This window comes from Sus scrofa, chromosome 12 (genome assembly GCF_054392235.1).
Source record: "Sus scrofa isolate SSC_HxYL_T2T_F1_AM1 chromosome 12, Sscrofa_HxYL_maternal_Yorkshire_Landrace_v2.0, whole genome shotgun sequence".
NCBI lineage: Eukaryota > Metazoa > Chordata > Mammalia > Artiodactyla > Suidae > Sus > Sus scrofa.
The window spans coordinates 18,615,493-18,641,421 of record NC_139394.1 but is presented as its reverse complement, the minus strand read 5'-3'; the positions used below and the strand labels follow the sequence as shown (position 1 = coordinate 18,641,421).

The following is a 25,929-nucleotide window of genomic DNA, read 5'->3' as shown; positions in this document are numbered from 1 at the left end:
GGGCGGGGGAGGGGAGCACCCCCCCCGGGGGGGGGCAATCACGAGATGCTCAATCGGAGTAGATGATGAAGCCGGAGAAGGTGCTGTATTTGTTGCTGTTGCCGCCGTGCGCTTTGCCTCCGTCGAGCTTGATGAAGACCTCGTCGCCCGCGTCCAGGTGCAGGATCACGCTGTTGCTGGCGTAGTCGTAGTTCTGGTCTGCGTCCTGGGCAATGGCGCTGGCCCGCACCTGCGGGGGTTTGGGGTAGGCGGAGTTAGGGGTGCGCGGGAGGGGAGGGGAAAAGGAGGGAGAGAGATTGTCAGAGGTAAGGCAGCCGCAAGGGGAGGACCTGGAGGCGGGAAAGCCCCGCTTCCAGCCTCATGGGGGTCTCAGCCTGCTTTTCTCCTGCCACTGCCCCCCCACCCCACCCCCCTTTCCAATCAGAACTGTGTCTTTTGGGAGGAGGTTAGAGAGAAGCCTTGGATTTCTAAGGCAGGTGTAATCTGGGTTGGAATTGGCAGTCAAGGTGTAATCTGCCTCCTTAACTCCTCTAGGCCTCACTGTCTGGCCTGCTGGGGACCTCAACAACGCCTGCAGGTCTGCAGACCGCCCCAGCCTGGAGCTCTCCGCTTGCAGAGAGGAATTCTCTGGACCCCCAAGGGTGCAGAGCCATCCCCTCTCTCATCCGTCCTTCCTCTCTGCTTTAGAGTAATAATCATGATGCCTTATTTCACCCACATCTGCCTCTCCTTATGTCAGTGGATGGATATGAGGAGGTGCAAGCCTGGGCCAATGCCAGGCTGCCGGTAAGCAACCACACTAGTACCAGGACCTTCTCTGTGGACTCCTTGTCTGAAGTCCATTCTGCAGTCTTTCTACCAGAGCAGTGAGGTGGATGGCCTAGTAATTATTTCCCCTCCCAAGGCTCAGGTTAGGCCCGCAAGCTGCTTCCAAGGAGCTATAGCTCTACCTGTGACTATTACCCCACCCAAAGAGGACTTCTGGCTCCTCCTGTGTCTCTCCACAGTGGTAGAAAGGAAGTAGGTGGAAAGAAGGGAACCAAGGAGTTCCTGTCGTGGCTCAACAGTAACGAACCTGACTAATATCCATGGCCTTGGGTTCGATTCCTGGCCTCACTCAGTGGGTTAAGGAGCCAGTGTTGCCATGAGCTGTGGTGTAGGTCGCAGATGCAGCTCAGATACTGCATTGTTGTGGCTGTGGTGTAGGCTGGCAGCTGTACCTCCGATTCAGCCCCTAGCTTGGGAACTTCCATATGCTATGGGTGTGGCCCTAAAAGACAAAAAAGAAAAAAGAAAAAGAAAAAGAAAAAGAAAGAAGGGAACCAAGCCTACATCCCTCTGTGATGATCCTTGCTGGTCCTTGTTGTGACGGGGGTGGGATTTGAAGCCTGACACATTATTTTGGGGGGCTTGGATTATTTTTTTGGTCTTTTTTTTTAGGGCCACACCCGCAGCATATGGAAGTTCCCAGCCTATACCACAGCCACCGCAACACCAGATCCTTGACCCACTGAGTGAGGCCAGGGATTGAACCTGCGTCCTCATGGTTGTTAGTCAGATTTGTTTCCAGTGAGCCACTATGGGAACTCCTGGGGACTCAGATTATAATCAGAAGATATTGAGGACGTGGGGTGGTGGATAGATTCCCTCTAGGCATTCCTCTCCAATTGCTGAGGCCAGTGCAATCCTGAGCCGTCTGACCTGGGGCCTCTTCAGTATATTCTGGGTGGAGAATGGGAAAAGGTGAGCCATCTCCAACTTTTGGCTTATGTTGAGGCTGCACTGTGTTGAGGGGGAGGCTGCAGTGAATTGGGTTTTCTCAGCCAGGCTCTTCAACAGCCCCCTCCATCCTGCTCCTTCCCAAAGGCTGACAGTCTGGGCTGGACCTAGCCAAATTAGGGGAGGGGCCCATCATCCCTCCTGGATGGGAGGCAGAACTCTAGGTCAGCGGTGCCAAAGCTGCTCTCTCTGCAGCAATGCTAGAGGACCCAATATATTTGCATGCAGGCCACCATTTAAAGCTCAGATCCCTCCAGCCTCTTCTTTCCTCTCAAGCTCGGCTTCCCCAATGTGGAGGGAACTGTTTGGGGGCACTTAGTTGGGCAAAAACCTGGTCCAGCTAAAGGTGGAGGGAAATCGTATGCGGGAGAGACGCCATCTGTCAAGGAGCTCAGTTTCTCTGTTTAGAAAATGGATGAGAAGCTCTTGCCTCACCACTGCCACCTTTGTAAAAGCCTTTTGATGGCGAAGGGAAAAATTTTCATCTTAATGGGGCTTTGAGCTACTAGGAAAGAGCTGAAAGCAAGCAGCCAACTTCTGTATTGTTCCCTGGGCCCTAATCCTAGTAGTATTTATTATTACACATGCATTTCATTATCTTTGCTAATAAATTACTACTAATAACAATTATTTTTATTACCCAGATTAATTTAGCCTTAACTCATTAAAACAGTGTGCTTCTTAATAGCTAAATCCATTAGAATACCATCATCTGTCATCAGGAATCTCCCGGTGATGTGACAGGCATCAGAACTGTTATGTTTATGTTTATTATTTATTCATCACCATGATTGTTGCTGTGATTATCCTAATTATCCATGGAGGCAGGGAGAATTAATGCTCTTCCATCCTTAGACAGTGGGGGATCCAGGAATGGAACCCAGGGGTCCTAGTTCTCTGCCCAAGACTAGAAACAACTGAGGCATCCAGCTCCTCCTGGGGGCCCAGGGGGAGTTTGGGGATTTGAGATTGTCGCAGAAGTAGGAAAACAAGTCTGGGACTTGTCACGAGGGGGCGCTATAGAATCACCTCCTCGAAGACTGACAACCAGGGAAACTGATGCAGTGAGGGGGCCGGGAGTGATTGGGGGTGGGGGCAGAGAACCTAGGAAACATGCTCTTGCCTCCGGAGCAGTGCTGGGGTCTCAGATGGGCATGAGTGGCCCCCACAGGCAGCCAGCCTGGCCCACAGGGGACATGTGTTTTCCACACAGTTATTGGGTCCCTACTGTGCCAGGCACTGGGCTCTGTGCTGTGAAAGGCTTTAGAGGCCAGAGAGGACAGCTGGGGGTCCCTCTGCTCCCATCAGAGAGGCGGATCTCAAGTTAGGTCTTTATACCATGGTCCCCAATTTACACACCCCATCACCTCTCACGTCACTCAGACTCTGGTGTCCAAGCCCCTGCTCATTTGTAATCCCTTCCCATAGGCCTGTCCTGTCCCCACATGGCCCCCCTCTTCCCCAGCCCAGTTTTTCAATTCCATGTCCTCCCAGACCCATCTGAACTGCGGATCTTGGAGCTGCAGGGAGCTCACCTTGTCAGGGTACCGACCCCCACCTAGAGCCCCTTCCTCAGGCTCCTCAGATCCCCACGTCCTAATGGCCAGGCCTTAGTGCCATCAGGCTGTGCAGTGGTGACTCAAAAATACCCCCAGGGAGAGGTGCTGCTGGGCCTCAGACAAGGACAGAGAGGGGGCTTCAGCATGAGGCAGGAAGGTGGGGACTCCCCCCTCCTCATCTTGCTCAGGGAAAGGACCAGAGCCCAGCTGCAGCTCCGCCTTTCTAAGGACATTCTGGAAGCCTCTCCACAGGCAGGAAGCCAGGAAGGAAGAGCACAGAGCCCAGGGCTGCTGGGTCTTGAAGGCGTAGGAGGAGCGAGCTCCTCTTTCCTGTTCCCACTCATTGCCCAGCCCCGTCATTGTGTCCTTTGCTCACTTGAATGTCCTTTTCTACCTCTGAGCCAGCCTTTCCCTATGCTCGACCTTTGAATTTTCTCTCTAGCCATGTCTCCTCACCTTGGGGGCCAGGTTCACCATCCTCTCCGATCAGGTTGGTCTGAGCTGGGACAGGCCCCGCTGGATTACTCCCTCCAGCCAACACATCAGGGGACACGAGTGTCGGTGGGCTCCTGGCCCTCCTCCCGCATGTACTGGCTGGGGTGTGTTACTGCGTGGTTACGACCGGCTCCCCTGCACAGACCGTGAGTTCCTGGAGGGCAAGCCGATGAAACCTCTGGAACCAAGCCCCAAACCTGGCTCCTACTAGCGGCTCAAAACTCTATGCAGAATGACTAGTGGGATTAAATAAGTCTTTTTGGACAATGTGGAAGAAGTCACAGAGGATGTGGGGGAGGACCAGGGCCTATCACCCCAATGTTTGTCTTGGATTTTTTTTGTACGGGGAGGAAATGGTCAAAATAACCAGAAAAATGCCAAAACCCCTGGTTAAAGCCACCTCCTTTTTTCTCCCAGCCTGTGGTGCCATCTCCTTGTCAGGCTCTGCCAATGCCCTGCCCCGAAAGAGGGGTAAGAAAAGGCTTTTGAGTCGCTTTCACCTCCCAGTGACTGAAGAAAGTGCCCCTGCCCCAAGCACACACCATCTTTGGGGCCTCCCCTTGCCGCATCTCTGAAGCAGGGCAGGGTCTAGGGCCCACCGGTGGCCTGGGGACCACCTCCCAATCTGGGCAAGCTGGGCCCCCAGCCCCCAGAAGCCTCAGCTTGGTGCCAGCCCAAACTTTTCTTGGGGAAAGGAAGAAATCCCATTGATGAAGGTGACATTGCTGCGTGCCTTATTGGTCATTGATAAGGGAACTTGTGGGGTTGTGTGTAGAGAGAGCCCTCACTGGATCCTGGGGCCTCCCATTTGGTCAAGAACCAAGGACAAAGAGGAGAGACACAGGAAGCCTGATAGACACAAGTGGGAGCGAGAGACACACAAGGAATAAGGGGGTGGGTGGTTTAAACCCAGAGATGAGAAGCCAGAAACCCAGGGAGACACAGATAGGACTGGGAGACACAGGACAGAGGCGAGCATAAGAGATGGAGAGAGAGGAGAAAAAGGCAGGGGAGGCAGAAACCAGAGAGCTCGAGCAGGCAGGGGAGAGAGGGAAGAGGGCAGACTTACAAGCACTTGCTGGGCTTTTTGCTGACTCCCATGCCTGTCCTTTCCCCCACCCAAGCCACCAGGCTCTACCACAGGGTAGTGCTGCAGTGGGAGGGGTTCCAACAGGATCTTGGGTCTCTGTGGCAGATTCCTTCCCATCTCCCACTCCCCCCAGCTTTAGTTCTGGTGGGTACAGGCACCATCTTCCACAAGAATGCTCCGGTTGACCGCCCCCAGGGGTCCCAGGTCACCATGGTCTGGGAGCCCTGGGAAGGGATTGGGAGTCAGATTGAAGAGAGCTGGGTAAAACTGTCACCCTGGGGCAGGGTCCAGTTAGGATGGGTCCTGGGGCAACAGCTCCAGGGAGCACACCAGACACTGCCAGTTGTGGGTACCAAAGACATCAAGAGCTTGGTGCCTGCCGCTCTGGTCCCTGGGATGGGGGTAGAGGAGGATGCCCAACACCCCAGGAATCAGGAGTTGCAGCTGGGAGGTAAAGAGGAGGGGAGTTTCCACCTCTTTGCTCTGCCTCAGGAGGAAAAACTTTCCCCCCCACAGCCGTCTTCTTGTGCGCTTCTCTCTGACACAGGGGGAAGGGGCCACGCAGCCTCAGGTTTTGAAAAGGGTGTCAGGACGGCCCCAGCAGTCCCTTCCCAAGGGCAAGGAATGCATTGCAGCTAAGGCTTTGTGCGCTCGGTTCCCTTTGCCTTTGTGCGCAAAACATCTTCCTACAGATCGTCTTCTCTGCTTGCGCGCCTAGCGGTGCGCCCAGGCGCCCGCGGGCGCCGAGGCTGCCTTTCCCCAGAGCCATCCTTAAGGTCCCCTCATCGCCAGCTGAATTCCAGCTCTCAGATGCTGCTTGCCAATGGCCAGTCTGCGCGCCTGGGAGCCCTGTGCTCTGATTATTAGCAGGATTTATCTCCCGTATTTCCATGCCGCCGGTGCCCAGCAGCCTTTGCCTCGGAGCTGGCGCCCAGGAGCCGAGGAGTTAGGGGTGCGGGCCAGCCCAGACCATCCCCGCATGTAATGTCTAAGCCGGGCCGCTCCAGGGACTCCACCCGCGCCCGTCGGTACGCATGTGCCCTGGGCTCCCTGGGTGCCCTGCCCCCAGGACAGCCCCTTGCCCCCGCCGGGCCCACCTGTCCGTTCTTGCAGAGGTCCGCCCACATACTGGTGCCATCGCCGCCGCGCATGAGGACGTGGTAGGTGAAAAAGTAGGTGCCGGGAATGTTGCACGTAAACTTGCCGCTGGTCGCGTCGTAGTTGTTGCCTAGGTTGGTGACCACGTCGTCAAACTTGAGCACCTCGTAACCCTCGTGAGGGTTCTTGAGGCCGGCGTAGAAGGCCACGCGCGGCACCGTGGTGTAGGTGGCCGTGCTGATGGCGCCACTGCCCCCCGCTCCTGGCAACCCGGGAGGGCCGGTCTTGCCTGGCTCACCCTTCTCCCCGGGTGGCCCCACAGGGCCGGGAGGACCCGGGTCCCCGGGGGGTCCAGGGGGGCCCGGCTTGCCTGTGCGGCCCGGCTTCCCCTGGGGGCCCTGCACCAGCGTGGAGGGCGGGGGAGCGCCGCTCTGCTCGCTCAGGGCGTCGCCGCCGTCGGGCCGCGCGCCGGCGCCGGGGCCCCGCGCGGGGTAGGGGTCGCACACCATGCGGCAGGTGCCCAGCATCTCATAGTGGCCATCTGGGCTGCCCGAGCTCACCAGCACGGGGATGAGCACCACCAGCACCAGCAGCATCACCACGCCCGCGGCGGCCGCCAGCAGCGTCTTCCGGCCGGCGCGGAGCCTGGGGAGCGCCGGGCCGCCCGGCCGCGCCGTCGGGGCAATGGTGCCGGCGGGCGGGGGGCGCGGGCGGGGCGCCCGCGCTCAAGGGCGGTCCGGCGGGGCTGCGGGCATGGGGCCGGGCCCGGGGCGCCGCGCTGCGCTGGATGCGCTGCCGAGCCCAGCCGCCAGCTCCTGCCTCGCGCCTCCCTCCCGCTGCGCGGCCGAACTGAGCGCGGCGGCCACCGCCTCCTGCCTGCTTCCTCCCGCCTCCCAGCGCTGGTGCCACCGCCCCCTCCGCGCGGTGCAGCCCCACCCGCTCTGCGCTGCTTAGCGCCCGAGAGGGGTGGGGCTGAGGGTAGGGCCGGCGCCTAATTGGGTGACGGTCGTTATGGCTCCGCCCACTCAGAGGGGGCGGGGCCAATGGGCGGAGCCACAGAGAAGAAGGCTGGATCCGCGAGAGGAACGGAGAGACAGAGGGAGCTAGAGACAGCCTTGAAAATGGGGAGGGGGCTAGAGTCTGAGACACAGGAGAGGTTCTCATACGGAAGGGGAGAGTAGGGACCAAAGAGCGAGTGGAAAAGAGGGCCATAGGGAGAGCTAGAGAGCGACCAGGGGAATTGGAAGAGGAGAGGCCTCGAGGGTCCGTTACGCGGAAAACCCGGAAGGCCAGAGGGAGGCACGAGGGGGCCACGGAACGCAGGGGGCGAAGGCGGGGATGACCACCCTGGTCTGCAGGGGACAAAGCGATTGTAGGGAGGACGGAGAGGACCGAGAAGGAAGGACAAGGAAAAGGGTTATGAATGGAGAGAAATGAGGTAGACAAGAGCATGGGAAGGAGGCCATTCCGCACTCAGGCCTCGCCGACCATCCTTCCGGGAGCTGGAGGGTGGTTATGCCTATCAGAGTGCCCAGCGGAATCCCAAGTACTGACAGCAGCTGCTCCCTCCTCTTTTTTGGCTTCCGGCTATTCCGGGACTGCCTTTCCCGGGGAGGAGCAAGGTCTTCTCCCACTCCTCACCACTGCTCCTTCCTCCCCGAGCTCCAGGCCAGGTCAGGCTGTTTTTGTTTTTGTTTTTTTTTTTTTTTTTTTTTTTTTTCTGGGGGTGAGGCCGGGGGCTCCTCCATCTTACTCTGATCACTTCCCTTATCTCTGCTTTTAGACCTGGGAGAAATTGGAGCCCTAAGAAAATGGACACCCCAGGTAATTTCTCCATTTTGACAGTGCAAACATGACCCTGGGTGGTACCCCCTTTTCCATCCTCCAAGAGGAAAGGTTGATCTCACGCATCCCCTCAACTCCTCCAATCGAGCCTCCTGAGCTCTCCTCCATCAGACTGTGTGAGGCAGTCCTCTTCCTCAAGTGCAAGTAAAGTGTTTAGGTTGCATAAACTAAAAGGCGTCTGCTTCCATCAAAATATTTGTCACATTATTTGAGGCCCAGTCCGTGCTGCTCCACTGCTCCTCCCTGCTCTCCTTGATCCAGTCTACCCAGGAGGGCTCTGCCATTCGGAAGCCACTAGCTGTTGCTGAAGAATGACCCTCCAGTGTCTTTCCTTTCTCCGGAGAGGACCCCTCCCAAAGCTGAAATTGATTAACCCCACCTGAGCTGAAAGGCGGAAAAGGACAGGAGGATGTCCGATGGGGAGCAGTGAGCGAGGACATTCCAAGCATGGCTGTTAGAGCCATCCCTTCGCCAAGGAAAGAGATAAAAATTCAATCGATCGCATTTATTCAGGGTTTACTGTGGTGCCAGGCCCTGTGTGGAATGCTTTACATAGCCCATCACACCAGATGTCCCCAGCAATCCAAAGAGGTAAAGCCCATCATTATGTTCATTTTGCCGAGGGAGAAATAAGGCTCCGGGAAGTTAAGAGATTTGCCCAAAGTCTCACAACTAATAAGTGATAGAGCCAGGATTCAAACTGGCAGCCTGGCTCCATGCTCTTCCAACCTCCATGCAATTGGGTCTCTAAGTAGCATTTACTGCCCATAGGGAGGAAGGCGTTAAGCTCAGAGGGAGAAGGACAGCTAGACCTCCCCAGGTTCAGGAAGAGTAGTCCTGGCTCCCAGCTGTCGGTATGGCCTCCTGTCCCCCATGGCTGGCGGTCTCCTCAGTAGGACTTCTCCAAGAGCGACAGGGCTGGTGACCCTAGGGACAAGTGCGCAGTCATCAGAGTATGATTTGTACACCTCCCCTCCCCACACACACCTCCTCCGAGTTCGCGCGCACACGGGTCCCTCCTCCAATGTGCCGCTGGGGCTCGTCTGGCACCCGCAGTCCTTCCAGAATCCGCAGGGGAAACTGCGGCTGGCGGCCCGAGGCGCGGAGGGGGCGGGAGCACGCACCCCCGGCACTCGCCCGGGCGTCCAGGGGCGCGCTCGGCGCCGCAAGGCGGCCCGCCCCCCGCCCCGAAAGCGCGCCCGCTCCTCTGGCGCGGGGTGGCGTCTCTGTCAGCCCAGCCGGATTCTCCCCGCTTCGCTGGAGTGGAAAATAACGGCTTCAAACTTTGCAGAGAGGAGCTGGTGCCAGCACTTTAATTAACAGCCATCTTGGCCTGTGAGCCTGGGCCACCGGTTCCGCGCCTCCCTCCGGCTCGCCGGCTCCGCCCCGGCCCCGCCCAGGTCCCCGCAAGAGACGGACCCCCGGCGCGGCGCTCCGTGCCCATTTTTCCCTGGGAGTAGAGGGCCTGGCTCATGGGAGGCTGTTTTTGTCGGGGGGGGGGGCTCTCCCCGGCTTAATACTTGAGGACCCACCCCACCCACCCCAAATCATCTAAAGCCTGGCCAGTTGATGATGCTGAGATTAGAGACCTGCCTACCACTCCTGACTGGTGATTTGAGGCTATTGACTAACCAGCAGCGCCTCAAGTGTCTCTTCTGGAAAAAGGGTTGTTAAAAGGATTAAATGAGTTATAATGAATGAAGCCGCAAAGCACTAGCCTCAGTATCTAACCCTTATTTGGCAGCCAGTAAAATGTGGCTAATATAATTATTTCACATCAAGGCTAAGAAGGTCTTTCCGCCACCGCGATTATGGAAGCTCCTCATTCTGCTTTTTTCCTACAAATTGCTGTACTTGATGCTAGGAGAGGAGGACAATAGCTTCTGCTTCCAGGTTCAGAGACAGGACTAGTTGAGTGAGAAAGAACCCAGGAGTTCTGGCTCCCAGGCCTCTTCTTCAAGCACCTGCCAAGCCCAGGGACCCAGGTTTTCAGAAAAGGAAAGAGGTGAGCCCCCGGGGAAGAGAGAGAGGGCAGGGCTGTCTGTGGCTGGGATGCCATGCCCCTGCAGGAGGCTGAAGGTCCACCTTTGCATTCCCTCCTGTGAATGGGGGCTCCTGCCCTCTTACCGCCCCCATCAGTCCAGAGGTGGGGGGGTGCTGGGCATGGGATGATGTGTGATGGATGCAAGAAAGTGGGTAAGGCTCTTCTTTTATGCGTAGCTGACTTTAGGAAGCTGGGTGGCTGTTCTGTGGTATTTTGGGGTTCTTTGAATGAATGTGAGTGGGTGTGAATGTGTAAGAGACTGTTTGTGTTAGTGTGTGTCTGGTTTGTGAGGGATGAAAGGGAGTGCAGCGCCCTGACTCATCGGCTGGCAAATCTGCGTTCCTTTGTTCACTTGTTCATTCAGTAAACATTTTCTGAAAGCACCGAGCTGGGCATTGTGAGGTGGTAGAGGTGATGCATCCAAAAAGGAGTGAGACCTAAGCACTATCCCTGAGGAGCTCACTCTTTGGCAGGGGACACAGGCAGGAAGAAATGATAAATGCTCTAATAATTATTAACATTTTTTTTAGGGTCACACCTGTGGCACATGGAGGTTCCCAGGCTAGGGGTGGAATTGGAGCTATAGCTGCTGGCCTATGCCACAGTCACAACAATGCAGAATCCAAGCCGTGTCTGCAAACTACACCACAACTCATGGCAATGCCGGATCCTTAACCCACTGAGCGAGGCCAGAGATCAAACCTGCATCCTCATGGATACTAGTCAGGTTCATTAACTGCTGAGCCACAATGGGAACTCCCCCCCCAGCAATTCCCAGGCTAGGGGTTGAATCTGAGAATCTGAGCTGCAGCTGCCAGCCTACTGTACAGCCACAGCAACGCAAGATCTGAGCCGCATCTGCAACCTGCACCACAGGTCATGGCAATGACGGATCCTCAACCCACTGAGTGAGGCCAGGGATCGAACCTGTGACCTCATGGATACTAGTCGGGTCATTACCATTGAGCCATAATGGGAACTCCTATTAACATTTTTTGAGCTCTTACTAAGTATAAGATCTTGTTCTAAGCACTTGACATGGATTACCTCATTTAAATTTAAAAACCTATTATCCTGAATTTAAAACTGTTACATGGCTATATCATTTAATATCAATAGCACCCACCAGTTACGTACTATTATTTTGCCCATTTTATGACTGAGGAAACTAGGACTTGGGTAGAGGTTTGCACTAGGTGTTAGGAAGCTCAGATGGAAAACTCCCTGCCCAGAGGACTCTCCGGAGACTCTGCAGGGAAGATATCATATTCTTCCATCTATTTATTCATCTATTCTCCATCTTCTGCCTATCCTATAAGCCCGTATTAATCAATCTCTTATCACAAGGCTCAGTGATGAGCGTGAAAAAGTCTTCTGACCTTATGTAGTTACAGTGTATGGCAGACACCTGGACAATTAAACAAGCAATGGCCATCTAGCTTGACAAGCTGCCTGGGAATACCTGGGATGCCACACGAGCACATAGCAGTGTTGCCTAAATTCATCTGGAGACAGGGATCATGGGAAACTTCCTGGAGGAGATGTTTAAGTTAAGCCCCGATGAAAGGATAGCCAGGCGAAGAGGATGACTGCCAGAGAGGGAGGAGAAAGGGATGGAGGGAAGATTACTCCAGGCGGAGGGAAGAGCATGTGCTAAGGACAAGCTTGCTGGGTCTTGTGTGGTGTGACGAGACGTGTATAATTTATCCTAAGGGCAATTAGAAACTGCCGAAGAATGCTGAGTGAGTGATATCAGCTTTTGCAAATTAGAAGGTGTACTCTGGCTACTGTTGGAAGGAGGGATTTATTTATTATTATTTTTTTAAATATTTATTTATTTATTTATTTGTCTTTTTGCTACTTCTTGGGCCGCTCCCGCGGCATATGGAGGTTCCCAGGCTAGGGGTCAAATCGGAGCTGCAGCCACCGGCCTATGCCAGAGCCACAGCAACGCATGACCCGAGCCTCGTCTGCGACCTACACCACAGCTCACGGCAATGCCGGATCGTTAACCCACTGAGCAAGGGCAGGGACCGAACCCGCAACCTCATGGTTCCTAGTCGGATTCGTTAACCACTGCGCCACGATGGGAACTCCGGAAGGAGGGATTTAAATTGAGGAAGAAGGAGGTCCCCTGTGGCTCAGCGGTAACAAATCTGCCTAGTATCCATGAGGATGCAGGTTTGATCCCTGGCCTTGCTCGGTGGGTTAAGGATCTGGTGTTGCAGTGGACTGTGGTATAGGTCACAGATGCGCTCAGATCCTGCATTGCTGTGGCTGCGGCATAGGCCTGCAGCTGTAGCTCTGATTGGATCTCTAGCTTGGGAACTTCCATATGCCACGGGTACAGCCCTAAAAATTTTAGCAAAAAAATATAAAAATAATAATAAAAATAGGGTAACACTGTCATAGGGATTTGAGGTAGGAGGAGGTTGCCTTGGTCCAGGTGAGAGCTGATAGTGGCCTGAGCTGGATGGGATGGGGGTGAAATGGGGAGCAAGAGGCTTCCAGATTTCTGGAAGGATCTTGAAATGTTTATGAAATTAATGAAGAATGGATAAGTGTTTTTGCCCTTACCTGGGAACCAATAAGTGCCAGACACTTTCTATACTCTGTATTAATACTCACTGGAAGTCTCAGGAATAAGCATTATCAACTTAACTTTGGAGTTGATGACCTTGAGGCTCAGAGAGATGAAGGAACTGGCCTGGGATCACACAGCTAAGGGAGAAAGCTAAGGGAATTAGAACTTGTGTTTGACTCTGGGTGGGGGCTCTTCTCCTCTTAGCTCAGCAGGTGCCTACCGGGTGGGTAAAACAAGGAACGGCCCTTTAGAGAGAAAAAACAGCTTGGGTTAAAGCTCAGTTATATAAAAGGCATATTTTTGGTCTTCAGTTGAAGCCACTGGTCTACAGCCCTGTCTTGGGCAGGACGGGGAGCTGGGCACCAAGAGGCAGAGAATGGCTCTCAAGAGCCAGTTAGGCTACCAACTTGTCACGTGTGTTTATTTTATTTTATTTTTTGGCTGCCCCCAGACATATGGCGTTCCCAGGCCAGGGATCAGATCCAAGCTGCAGTTTCGACCTATGCCACAGCTGCTGCAACTCAGCATCTTTAACCCACCATATAGGACCGGGGACTGAGCCTGTGTCCCGGGGCTCCAGAGGTGCTGCTGATCCTCCACTGCGACACAGTGGGAACTCCTCACCACATTTTAGGCCTTCTGTTTCTTTCTGTGGACTGGAGAATTGTCTAGGGCAGCTCTGAGAGGCTGTGGTTCTCATGTATAAGGAAATTCATCGTCATCTATTAAAATATTTAAAATCCTTTCATGACATTTTAACTCAGATACTTGCAGATTCTCCATGGGAAAAACCTCCATAATATTCCAGGCCCTCTTTGGAGAGGGGGCAGTTGGTCAGAAAGTGGGGGAGAATGGAATTTGTGTTGTGATGGGGCGGAGGAGGGGGGAGCACACCAGCCTGAGCTGGCCCTTCGCCCCCAGCCCCATTTCCCGAGGAGGAGACAGAGAGATTAGGGGGGCAGAGCCCAAGTACCCAGGTCATAGACTGGTTTCCATGCTCCTTCACCAGAGAACTCTGGGCCTCAGGCCGGAAGGTTCCAGGGGCCTTCCTAGCCCTGGGCCTCTTCCTGCCCTCCCCCGCTGACCCACAGGCAGCCACGTGAAGCCCATCCCAATCCAGCTCCAGGGAGGTGGCTCTGAAAAGGCCGGGCTGTGGGAGGGGAGACCTAATCGGAGGGGCCTTCTCCCCGTCTCCCCTCAGCCCAGCCTGCATCTCCCAGCTGCATGTATAAGTAATGAGCTTCTGCAGCCCCAACAGGAACCAATATAATGGCGGGTGCGCAGGGTCAGCCTGAGACAGATAGTGGGACGCAGGAGTGACAGGCAGTGCAATTATGCTGAGCCTCCTGCAAAGGCAGCAGAGAGGAGGCCCCGCCCGGCCAGCGCCAGTGCCGTCCAAGGGCTTCCCACCCCCTCCTGCAGGCCTCCACTCTTCCAGACCCACCAGCCCCCTGCCCCAGCCCCAGCTCCTGGGCAAGGTAGGGAAGGCAGGGAGGAGGAAGAGCAGTGGGGAGCAGGCAGTCGGGGAGGGACCAGGCTGGTGGGGGGCGGCTGGGTTTCCAGGCTTCTGGGGAAGACACCCCTGGGTCTGAGGAAATAGGTAGAAGGGAGAAAGCCTCCTGCCCCCCAGGCCGAGGAAGCTTTTTTCTTTGGTAAAACCTTCCCTGGAGTTCCTGCTATGTGCCACGAGACTGGCAGTGTCTCGGGAGCGCTGGGATGCAGGTCCGATTCCCAGCCTGGCACAGTGGGTTAAGGATCTGGTGTTGCTGCAGCTGTGGATTAGGTCACAACTTCGGCTCCGATCTGATCCCCGGCCTAGGGAGCTCTGTATGCCTCGGAGAGGCCAAAAAAAGAAAAAAACAAAACCAAACAGCTTCCCTTGCATTCTCACCCCAGGAGACCTCTTAGAACTTAGAGTCTGGGAGTTCTAAGTGGCACAATGGTTAACGAATCCGACTAGGAACCATGAGGTTGCGGGTTCGGTCCCTGCCCTTGCTCAGTGGGTTAACGATCCGGCGTTGCCGTGAGCTGTGGTGTAGGTCGCAGACGAGGCTCGGGTCGTGCGTTGCTGTGGCTCTGGCGTAGGCCGGTGGCTACAGCTCCGATTCGACCCCTAGCCTGGGAACCTCCATATGCCACGGGAGCGGCCCAAAGAAATAGCAAAGAAAAAAGACAAATAAATAAATAAATAAGAACTTAGAGTCTGGAAAGGTTTAAGAAAGACCTCTCCTTAGACAGGGAAACTGAGGCCCAGAGATTGGAAATGGGTTGCCCCCAGGTCATTGGCCAGTCTGAGGCCGAGCCAAATGGCACCCCGGGGGGTCTTTCCAGGACCCCCCTGGTGGGGGTCGGGGGTGAGGGGAAGAGGGGCTGATGACTCTCCCCTATACTACATGGTCCCCAAAGACCCTCTGAGGATGGTAGTTGCGGGTAGGGCTCAGGAATTCTGACACTGGCTGCAGGGGCTGGAGCCCTGGCTGCATCAGCGTTCTTAGAGCTCCTGAATTGGCCAGGGGTGGGGGTGGACAGCCCCCACTTCCATGTTCAGAGAGGGGTCTTTAAGTTCTCATCTCCATACATTTGTGGACGAGGGTGACTGAGAGGGGATCTCTGAGGTGGCAGAGCCAGAAGAGCAGTGGAACAGAGCAGTAGGTGTTTAGTAAGTGTTGGTTAAACGGACCCTGAACAGGGCCAGCTTCAGGGACTTGCAGCTTGTTCATTGGCAAAGGCCCTGCACTTGGAAGGGACCTGCACTGGCTCTAATGTCCTGCTGTCACCATCTTGACGTTCTTAACAGTTTTTGAATGAGGGGCTCCACGTTTTCATTGGGTACTGGGCCCTGTAAATTGTGTAACTGGTCCTGCCCCAGACACCGAGGCATGGTTTGTTCTGGAAGGGGCTCCCCTAAAGGGGCCCACAGAACTAGGAGAAGCTGGTGTTTGATGGGCTTCTTGGAGGTCCCCACGTTCCAAAGGCTGACCCATTCCCTGACCCACTCCCGACCCAATCGTATGCCCACCCCTGACTCGGGTCAGGATGTGTTTGCAGCGGGGAGGTCCAGCCACCGGACTCCTAGTCCTGGATGGAGTTCCCTGCCTCTTGGGAATACATGGTCCCTCTGCTTAGTTCCACCCCCCACCCTCTCTAGGGCAGGAGGGGCTGGTGGAAGAGTGGGGCTGGAAGCTTAATTAGCGGCCCCAGCCAGGCAGCCAGTGGTGGGCACAGAGCAGGCTGACTTTTCCTGCTATAGATCTGCTCTCCAGGAGAGGCACTAGCCGGCTGGCTTAGGCTCTGGCTGGGCTATTTTAGGAATATTCTTAACTCTTCCCGTGCCACTGCCATCACTGGACTTCTCCTCCAGAGCACATGCCAGCTCCCGCTGTCTTCCTCCTGGTCCCTCCTTGCCAGCCCCTGCTTTTTCCTCTCTGGCAGCTGAGAAGGACCCAGTTTTCTCAGAGGTGGTGCCAGTTGCCTTCAGCCAAGGGAAGCACCCGTCTCTGGCCCCTGAGCCCTGCCCCTCCTCCCTCTCCTCCTCATCACCGGTCCAGCCTAAAGAGATGGGCAGTTTTCAGCATCATCCAGCCCCTTCTTCTCATCTTATGAAATTGGTATAGTTTGGCTCCCCCACCCAAATGAAAGCCGCCGGCCTGGGCCCCGGAGAGGACTAGATGAAGCCACAGTTCTGGCTTCCACCCTCTGGCAGAGCAGCAGCTCCTGCCGTCTGACTCCAAGACCACATTAGGGCTGAGTTACCAGCTGGGTGTTTCATTCACACAAGCAACCAGAGCCCCAACCATATCTGCCCCTCTTTTTCTCCCACTCCAGGTTCTTGGACCAACCTAGACGGGGATGTAGGGAGGAGGGGCCAAGGGGAGTCCCACTGGGGGCCAGGAAGGTCCAGCAGTGATAAATCTGAAATTCTAGCCGAGACAGGGGAAGAGAGCTCAGCTCATTCGGCGCCAGGAGTTCCCGTGTCCGTGCTGGGCCTGCCTGAGGTGGGAGGCCTAGAACGCCCAGGTCTCTGGTGACATCCCTCAGGCACCTGCCTTGTGGGACCAGGAGTTGGAAGTTGCTGCCAAGTGCTATTAGGAAAGCTTGCCGTGGAGATCCAGGCACATGGCCGGTGATTTCACACAAACGCCCAAGGCCTGTGGTGTGTCTGACGCTGTATGGGGCATCAGATATACGGAATCAATAATCGATAATCACTCTCTGCCTAAGAAGGGCTACTCTCTTGGGCTGGTTCACCAGGGTGTCTGACTGCCAGCCTGGGCCATGGTGTTGATAGACTGGGGGCAAGTGAGCCCTCCCCACAGGTCCCACATGACTCCCCTCCTCCCGGCTCCCACAGGCAGCCCAGCTCTGGAAGTGACAGGGCGGGCTGGGGGTGGAGCGTGAGGCTAGAGGAAAATGCTTTAGGTCCCCTCAGGGGATACAGAGGGGGCTCTTGCGATGGGGGCGACTGAACTGCAAGTCCTTCAGCTGCCAATTTGTTTATTTGTTTACTTATTAAAAAATTTGTTTTGGCATGCGGAAGCCAAAAAGCATGCGGACGTAAACGTTCCAGGGGCCGAGGATCGAACTCATGCCACAGCAGCAACAATGCCAGATCCTTAGCCACTAGGCCTCCACGAAACTCCCAGCCTCCGGTTTAGAAAGATCCAGATGGATTTATCAAGGTACCTGGGGGAAAATTTTTGAGTTGAGAGAAAAAAATACCTTCCAGGGACTCAGGGAGAATTCTCTCTCTCTCTCTTTTTTTTATGGAGTTAATAATTTTTTTAATAATGATTTTTAATTTTTCCATTATAGCTGGTTTATAGTGTTCTGTCAATTTTCTACTGTACAGTGTGGTAACCCGGTTACACATACATGTATAGATTCATCACAAGTGATTAGACATAGTTCCTAGTGCGATATAGCAATGGGAGAATTCTCTATTTTTTTTTTTTTTTCTTTAGGGCTGCACCTGCGGCACATGGAGGTTCCCAGGCTAGGGGTCTAATTGGAGCTGCACCTGCTGGCCTACGCCAGAGCCACAGCAACGCCAGATCCTTAACCCACTGAACTCAGCCAAGGATCGAACCCACAACCTCATGGTTCCTAGTCGGATTTGTTTCCACTGCACCACAACAGGAACTCCAAATTCTCTATGTTTTTAAGACTCCTCTCTTTGCTTAGAATTGAGAGACTTGGAGCTCCTGCTGTGGCACAAGGGGACTAGTGGAGCCTTGGGAGTGCTGGGAAGTGGGTTCGATCCCAGCCCTGCACATGGGGTTAAGGATCCAGCACTGCCACAGCCTTGGCTTAGGTTGAGACTGTGGCTCGGATCTGATCCCTGGCCTGGGAACTCCATATGCCAAGGGGTGGCCAAAAAGGGGAGAAAAAAAAAAAGAATTGAGAGACTTCAATTCTTTGAGGTTGGCTGTAAAGGGGGCCCCCCTCTCCACTGGGTAGTGGATGGTGCAGGCTTCCTGAGGCAGCGGCACGAAGAAGATTTCCGCTCCACAGTACCTGCTAAAGTCACGGGGTGCATGGGCTAACCTAAGGCCAGACTAGGGGCTGAACGTGGGAGTCCTGGCCGCCCGTCTCTCCAGTGCAGCCCGCCTTTCCTTCCCCCATTTCCCTCCCCATCAGCTTCCAGGCTGGGAGCCCCAGCTGGCGGAGGATGTCTTGCTCCTCGGCAGCTGGGATTTGTAAATATTTATAGGAACATGGAACAGATCAGTGGCTGACAGGCCCAAGGAGCGGGCAGGGGCTCTGCCTGGAACTCAGCAGCTTCACCCCCCCTTTCCCCACCCCCTGACCTGATTCCAGGGAGCCCGGGGGGCAGAGATGGGGGTGATCGGGTAGGGCACAGGGCCAGCAGTTCCCACATTGAGAGACACCAGCCGAGAGGACATGTTTGCCCAGCTGCCCATGGGCTCTGCTTCCGCACTCAGAGTCACTCCCATTCTGCCACCCTCAACCTGGTTCACTCGCTCGTGTGCCCACACGCCCAGTGCCACACCGACTCCACCCTCACGCACATTCTTGCAAACTCACATGTACATTCAGTGTCACACTCATGAGTGTGCACACATGCTACCTCCCACATCCACACTGATGCTCATGCTCACACACACATGCTCACACTTTTGCACGCACACCAGTTCACACTCACAAACCCTTTGGAGCCCCGGATCCCAGCTACTCCTCACAGATCTTAATCACAGGTCCTGGAAAAGAACTTCCTGTTTTCTGCCAAAAGTGGGGTGGGGTGTGTGTGTTTGTGTGTGTGTGTGTGTGTGTGTGTGTGTGTGTGACAGGAGGTATTAGGTCCTGAGGTTGGGGGCTGAGGAAGAAGGAGGAGATATGGGCCAGGAGCCCTTCAGAGCTGCTATCAGCCCATAACTGAAGTAAGACAGAGGCGAAGGCAAGCCAGGGAAATGCAGACTGACAAGGGTCAAGGCAGATGGGGCAGGCGCTGGGGACAGAGGGCCCCTTCCCCCATCAGATGCTGTCACATTGCTGCTCCAGTGGCCTGTGAGACCGGCACCAACCCCCAGCTGGAGCCTCTCCCCTCTGGATCTTGTCACTGCGGCTTTGCTTTGCTGCTTGGGCAGCCGGGAGTGGTGACAAGCAGGGAAGACAGTGCCTAGGGCAGCTAGCTGTGCCACTCCAGCCTGGCTGCCAACTCACCCATCAGTGCCCATCTCATCACCCACGGGGACCCAGATGAGACCAGTGACCTGCCTGGCTGTCCTTACCTCTCAGGGCCACAGTAGCAGGAGGGAGGCAACTGGATCCCCTTCCCCCCAAAGCGGGCAGTACGAATCAGACCCTGCCCGGGCCCCCTGGCCCCTGAAGCTGGGCTTGGGAGGCGTGGCCAACTCTCTGCTCCTGGGCACCCAGCACCCACCAGATGTGAACAGGAACGGGTGCCGGCAGGGACTTGAGGAGGGGGCTGGGGAAGAAAGTCGCCGTGAGGAGCTAAGCATATTTTTGGCATAAACTTTGTGTTTCATTTGCTTTACCGCGTTCCGAATGACGTCCCCACGCCCTGCGCCCCTGGGTGCTGTGTTAGGTAATCATCCTTCTCGCCTCGGGTCTGTCTCAGAGTATTAGTTCTGGGGCATCAATCAGTCAGTTTGTGCTCTGCAATCTGGGAGTAACCAGTTCTATAAAACCAGAAGGGCAAACAAATAATAATAATGAGAAGCAGGGAAAGCGGCGCTGACTGCCGTTTTCCTGTTGTTGTTGTTTTTAATCATCAGCGCAGCTTTCCACCCAGGTTCTGACATCCTGATTGATTCATGCTTTCCCGGGTTCATTCATGCATCTGTTCAACAGCTATGACTCATGAAGGAGTTCCCATAGTGGCTCTGAGGGTTAAGAGCCCAACATCATCTCCATGAGGATTTGAGTTCTATCCATGGCCTTGCTCAGTGGGTTAAGGATCTGGCATTGCCACAAGCCGTCGCGTAGGCTGCAGATGCAGCTCAGATCCAGTGTGGCTGTGGCTGTGGTGCAGGATGGAAGCCGTAGCTCCAATTCAACCCCTAGCCTGGGAACTTCCATATGCTGCAGATGCAGCTATGAAAAGAAAGAAAGAAAGAAAACAAAACAAAACACAACAACTAATACTCACGAAGGTACCAGGCCCTGTGCAGCATCCTGGGAGCCAGTGCAAACACCAGGCAAGGTTCTTGCCTGCCTGGTGTTTAGAGTTGATCAAAGGAGACAGACAAATGTCCAACAAAGCCTGATGCCCCAGGAGACCAGAAAACAGAATCCAGGTGTCCTACCTGGGGACCCAGATATCCTGCTCTTCCAGCCAGGAAAATACACAGAATCTCTCTCTCACCCCAAGATCAGCATCCCCTTCTCACCCCTCTCCTGCCTCTGCAGTTCTAGCTTTTGGACACACACTGGTAGGGTGACCTCAGGCAAACCATTCATCTCTCTGAGTCACAGTTTCCTTCTCTGTTAAGATGCAGTGACTAACACCCATCATAGGGGGTACCATCGGCATCAGATGAGATTAAGTGCATAAAGCACCAAAGATGGTACCTGGCACATAGTGGAGCCTCAAGTCACACTAGCCCCTTCCCCTGCCCCCTTGCTGGAAATATACACCGTATCTCTCCTACTGGTGGCCGGTAGGGGAGGTTTGGGGGTGTGGGAGGTTCCAGAATCTGTGCACCATGAACCTGTACTTCATGCAATTCTCCCAGGGAGTCTGGTTCTGCTCTGTGGGGAAGGGGGTGTCAAGTATAGCGGGTCAGGCCAGGGTGGAGAGGCCTGGCCTGGTCTTGCCCCCTGGACCACCTGCACATTCCAGAAAAACAGCTCCTTTCTTTATCCCGTTTTCCCTCTCTCTGGCTCCCAAGTATAAAAAAGCATTCTTGGAGTTCCTGTTGTGGTGCAGCAGAAATGAATCCGACTAGGAACCATGAGGTTGCGAGTTCGATCCCCAGCCTTGCTCAGTGGGTTAAGGATCTGGTATTGCCCTAAGCTGTGGTGTAGGTTGAAGACTCGGCTTGGATCCTGCGTTGCTGTGGCTGTGGTATAGCCCAGCAGCTATAGCTGCGATCAAACCCCTAGCCTGGGAACCTCCATATGCCGCAGGCGTGGCCCTCAAAAGACAAAAAAAAAAAAGCATTCTTGTGTGTGTGGTGGTTGTGAGATGGTTTTGGTGGAGGTGACGATGGTACTGGTGGGGGTGGGGGTGGTGATGGTGAAGGTGATGATGGAGGTTTTGGTGCTGGAGGTGGCGACAGGAGGAAGGAACTCGTTTTGCAGTCCTCTGCGCCGATTCTGGGAGCTGGAACAGAGCTCAGTTCCAGCTAAGGCGCTGAGAGCCCACTCCGTGCCGGGCCCTGCAGGGCTCTCATTTCCGAAGCAACGCGCGAGGCCTGCAGTCTCCTTTTATAGATGAGGACACTGAGGCAGAGAGAACAAGTGACCTGGCCAGCGGCTCACAGCGAGTAAGTCGTGGAAAGGTACTTGGGGCCTGGGTCTTTTCCCATGTTCCCTGTCTATGAAGCCACCTGCATTTCACAGCAGAGAGAGGGCGACCCAGAGAGGTTGACTGATCTACCCAAGGTCATGCAGCAGTTAGGAGCAGAGCCTGGCTGCGTTCTCTGTACTAGGGCCTGAGGAGGGCAGAAGGACCCCCGGACTATTCCCCCTCCCAGCCTGGCAGAGGCACAGAGCCCAGACCTCCTCAGGCCCCTGGGGCAGGTTGTGTATCTGCTGTCCTCCTGCCCCTCTGCACTGTCAATTCCAGTCTCCTTCTCCAGCCTCAGAGTGAGAGTGACAGACGCCTAGCTGCTGCCGGACCCGTTACACTTGACACCCCCTCCCCCAGAGGACCACGGACCTCCTTTGGCCTGTGCAGCAGCTGCAGCCGCTCTGACTGGCATTGAGCTGGACAGCCAGGGACCAACTGGCACGCTCCACCCTCATCCCTGTCTGAGCTCTGGGATGGTGAGCTTGGGGACCAGGTCGCCTAACTCTCCTCATCCTTTTCTGGTCCTGGACCTTAGTCCTTAGTCTCCTCCTTAAAAAGGGGGGGGGGGGCGGTTCCCGTCATGGCTCAGCAATAGCAAGGATGTGAGTCCTCAATCCCTGGCCTCATTCAGTGAGTTAAGGATCCAGCATTGCCTTGAGCTGTGGTGTAGGTCACAGATCAGGCTTGGACCCCGCATTGCTGTGGCTGTGGTGTAGGCCGGCAGCTACAGCACCGATTTGATGCCTAGCCTGGGAACTTCCATATATTGTGGGTGCAGCCCTAAAAAGATGCCCCCCAAAAAAGGGTAGTTCTGTCTTGACCTCCCCCACCTCCCAGGAGTTAGTGTAAAGGGAAAAGGAGAGAAAAAATTGTGCCCAGGCTGGATATTGTTCACAGGCTGCCTCCTCCAGGAAGCCTGCTGGGTCTCATCCCACACAGTTTCACTCACTCGGACCCCTCTGACCACCTCTTCAATCTCGAAGCTATGAGTCTGATTCTGAGTCACAGGGATGAAGGCGGAGGCCATGGAGATGGTGGTGATGGTGATGGTAGCGGTGATGGTGGCTCTTGGATGAGCGGAGTAAGGCAGGGCCTCCTGGAAGGAGGGAAGTTGGCCGGTCACTGCTTTCCTCTCCATCCTCCCCCACTTCTTTAGTAACAGCTACCATGTATGGAGTGTCACCCACAAAAGAGATGCAGGTTCAGCACTTTATACATAATAATTCATTGAACCCTATGAGGCAGGTACTAATATCTTCGAGATGAGACAGCCGAGGCACAGTGAGGTTAAGTAACTTACCCAAGGTCAACAGCCAGCAAATAGCAGAGCCTAGACTCGGCCACAGCCCCACACTAGCCTTGACTCCTGCCCCCTCCTTCTGCCTCTGGAAAGCAGGGAGGAGAGCTGGTGGGTAAGTTAAGTGTGTGGGTTTGGGTCTGGGGCTTCAGGGAGCTCCACTATCTCAGGGTTGCCAGCAGGACTATCTTCCGACTATCTTTCCGATCATCTTCCTGCCTCCACCTTTCGGCACCAACGGGGAGGTGAGGGTTGTGAGTGTGGGGGATGGGCTAGGTTCCATCTGGCAGTGGTCGCAGAATTTCCGGCAGTGGGGGTCTCTGCCTGGCCGGTGGCAGGCAGCTCACCCCAGCTTCTGGCTGGGGCTCCTGCCCTCGGGAGCTCCAGCCTGCCGCCCGCTCCCTCCCAGGATCTCATTATATCCCTAAGAGAAACTGACAGCCTCAATATCTTACTTTGCAAATATAGTTTATTCCTTCAATAAAGCCGCCTGCGCAGGGGAATGTTTAAGCCCCGCTCTCCCCCGAGAGCCTCATTTGAATTTCTAAAGTCTTTAGTCGGCTCCTCCAATGGGGCAGCCGGGTAATGAAAACGCAGCCGCTTACAGGGGATTCATTTCCTGTCCCGTCTGGTCTCGCCGGGATGGAGAAGCTGAAGTGACCCAAAGAATTACCCCGGGCTACCTGGATTGGGGGGAGCGCGGTATCAAGGAGGCCTTGGCAGGGGCCTGAGCATCCAGGGACCCCTCCCCAGGGTGTCTATGCCCAGGGACCCCTAGACAGCATCTCTTAGGCCAGGGTGCTTGCTCTCCCAAGAGGCCCAGCCCACCCATCCCTGGGGGTGAGGCCTGTTCCCTGGCCGGACCCCTCTCTCTAGGGCAGCCCCTCCTCCCGGCCCCCATGGGAGTCTCTAATTAAAGGACCGGCACGCCCCTCGGGGACTCATTAGGCCCGCTGTGCAGAGAACATTTAATCATTGCTCAGAGCATCGATTGGAAAATCAATTTCTTTGTCTCTCCGCACGCGGCGCTGGAGAAGCAGGGGGAGCGCTGACCTCCTTCTGCTGCCATGTAAAGTGCTGCACATTTAATCAGGGAACAGAAATCAATTAGCCACTTACGAGGTTGGCTTTAGTTACCGAGTCGTCGGGGCCCGTGACACTGCTCAGAGGCTGACAGGGGCGAGTCTCCTTGCACCCCACCTGGCCGGCCCAGGCGGCTTCCCACCCCTTCTCCCGGATCCCCTCCGCCCGCTGGACACCTGTTGTCCTGACCGACCCCCAAGAACCTCAAAGAAGTCCTGGGAAAGCTCCTGGAACCCCAAATTCATAGTCACAGTCTCCCAGGCTGACCCCTTCCCACTCCCCCCAGCCCTGCCCTCAGCTCTAAGGCCCTGAGAAGCTGCCCGGAGACTCAGAGGAGGCCCATGCACCTCTCAGCTTTGCTTCCAGCGGCTTCTGTGTCACGGGGAAGTTTCTGGACCCCGCGGAGTCTCAGTTACCCGCAGAGCGGAGAGCGCCTTACTCTCAAAGTGGGAATGAGAACTGAACCTACCGCACCAGAGTGAATGAAAACCCAACGAGAGGGTCTGCAGCACCTCCCAGAGCCGAAGCTCAGAGAGCTTTACACTCAAGGCCCCCCAGAGTGTCCCTCCGCCCGCAGTGTCCCTCCGCCAGGTCAGAGAAGGGACTGTGTGGGTGTGAGCCGCGGGGTCCGCCAGGCCTCCACTTCCCTTCAGGTGGGCCCAGGGCGCCTCTCACCCAGCTGTTTCCCCAGCACCTTCGGGGGGCTTGACTCTGAGTCACCCCCGTACCCATTCTCTCCCTCCTATTGGTGCACCCGCCCAGCCTCACCTGTGATGACGGACCCCCCCCCCGAACCCACCCCGCACAGCTCTGGGGGTACAAGCTTTCCAGCAACGTCTCACGCACCCAGTTATACACACCCAATTACACAGAGTTGTACACAGTCTGCACGCCCCATTACACACAGTTTCGCAGAGTTTCTCCCTCGGTTACAGTCACAGGGTCCTCTCCCGTGGTGGCACACGCGGTCTCCTGCAGCCACTCTGCCGCCTTCTCCCCCCCACCCCCGCTGCTCACACACACGGTGTCAGACCTGTGGGCCCCCTACCCCGCAGAGATGCACACCGGCACACGTGCACACACACACGCACACACACCCGTCCCGTAATAATATTAGACATGCCATTTCTTTTGCGTGACAGTTCCAGTGGAGATGCTCAGAGCTGTCACTTGGATGAAAAATAATGCATAATCCTCGTCTTCCTTCCTTCCCTTCCCTTTCTTTCTTCCCTGTTTAATGAGCTCCTAAAAATATTCCCTGCTGTCTCGCCGCGGAGGCTGTGGGCTTAGTGTGAGTCAGGCCTCCCTACCCCCTTCCCATCCCCCTGGCCCCTCCCTCGGCCCCCTGAGTGGGCTTCAGGATGAAGGGGCAAGGCCAGTCTCAGAGCCTGGCCAAGCCAAAGTCAGGTGGCAGGCCTCCGCAGGCTCCGACTCCCGCTCCTCCAGCTCCTGGCTTAGCCCACCTGAGCTGGGGAGAGAGCAGCAGGTGAGACCTAAGTGGGAGCAGGAAGAAAGGCAGAAGCCACCCTCTGGTACCTGACCATCCGTGGCAACCCCCTCCCCAGCTCCTGACCAATTTCACAGGAAATTAGTCCCCCATCCTCAGGCCCCGGAGGCCTGCATGTATTGAGGCCCCTCTTGTCCCCCTCCCGGCACACCTGCTTCACTCTCTTTCCCAGAACTCAGAGGAGAAAGGAGGGAGGGCCTCCCTGAACTGCCAGCTTCTACCCACAGCTGAGCCGGCCCTGCTGGGGAAATTGCAATTGTCACAGCTTCCTGCAGTTCATCCTTCAAGCCCCAGACCAAAGTCACCTCCTCCTAGAAGCCTCCCTGACTCACAGAAGGTAGTATTTACTCCCTGTACACACCGACACACTTACTAGATTACACGTACTGGGAAGAGGCCGTCGCATTCGGTGCCTGGTGGGAACTTTGTCCTGTGGGATTCTCTCCACTGTGTTTTGCTTCCTTACTTCCATGGGTCACTCTCACTGTATCTGAGCCCCTTCAGGCTGGGAAGTGGGCTTGTCCACTTGGATGGATGGATGGATGGACGGGTG

General features: G+C 55.6%; 1 protein-coding gene and 1 long non-coding RNA gene across 3 annotated transcripts in view; one reads left to right on the top strand and one right to left on the bottom strand.

Moving 5' to 3' along the window:
* Positions 1–25,929, top strand: part of LOC146398086 (uncharacterized) — a 66,216-nt gene that overhangs the window by 9,873 nt on the left and 30,414 nt on the right. The window lies entirely within an intron of this gene.
* C1QL1 (complement C1q like 1) lies at positions 50–6,617 on the bottom strand. Its single transcript, NM_001078676.1, is given in 2 exon segments — positions 50–229; positions 6,021–6,617. Coding segments are annotated over 2 exon segments (777 nt in total).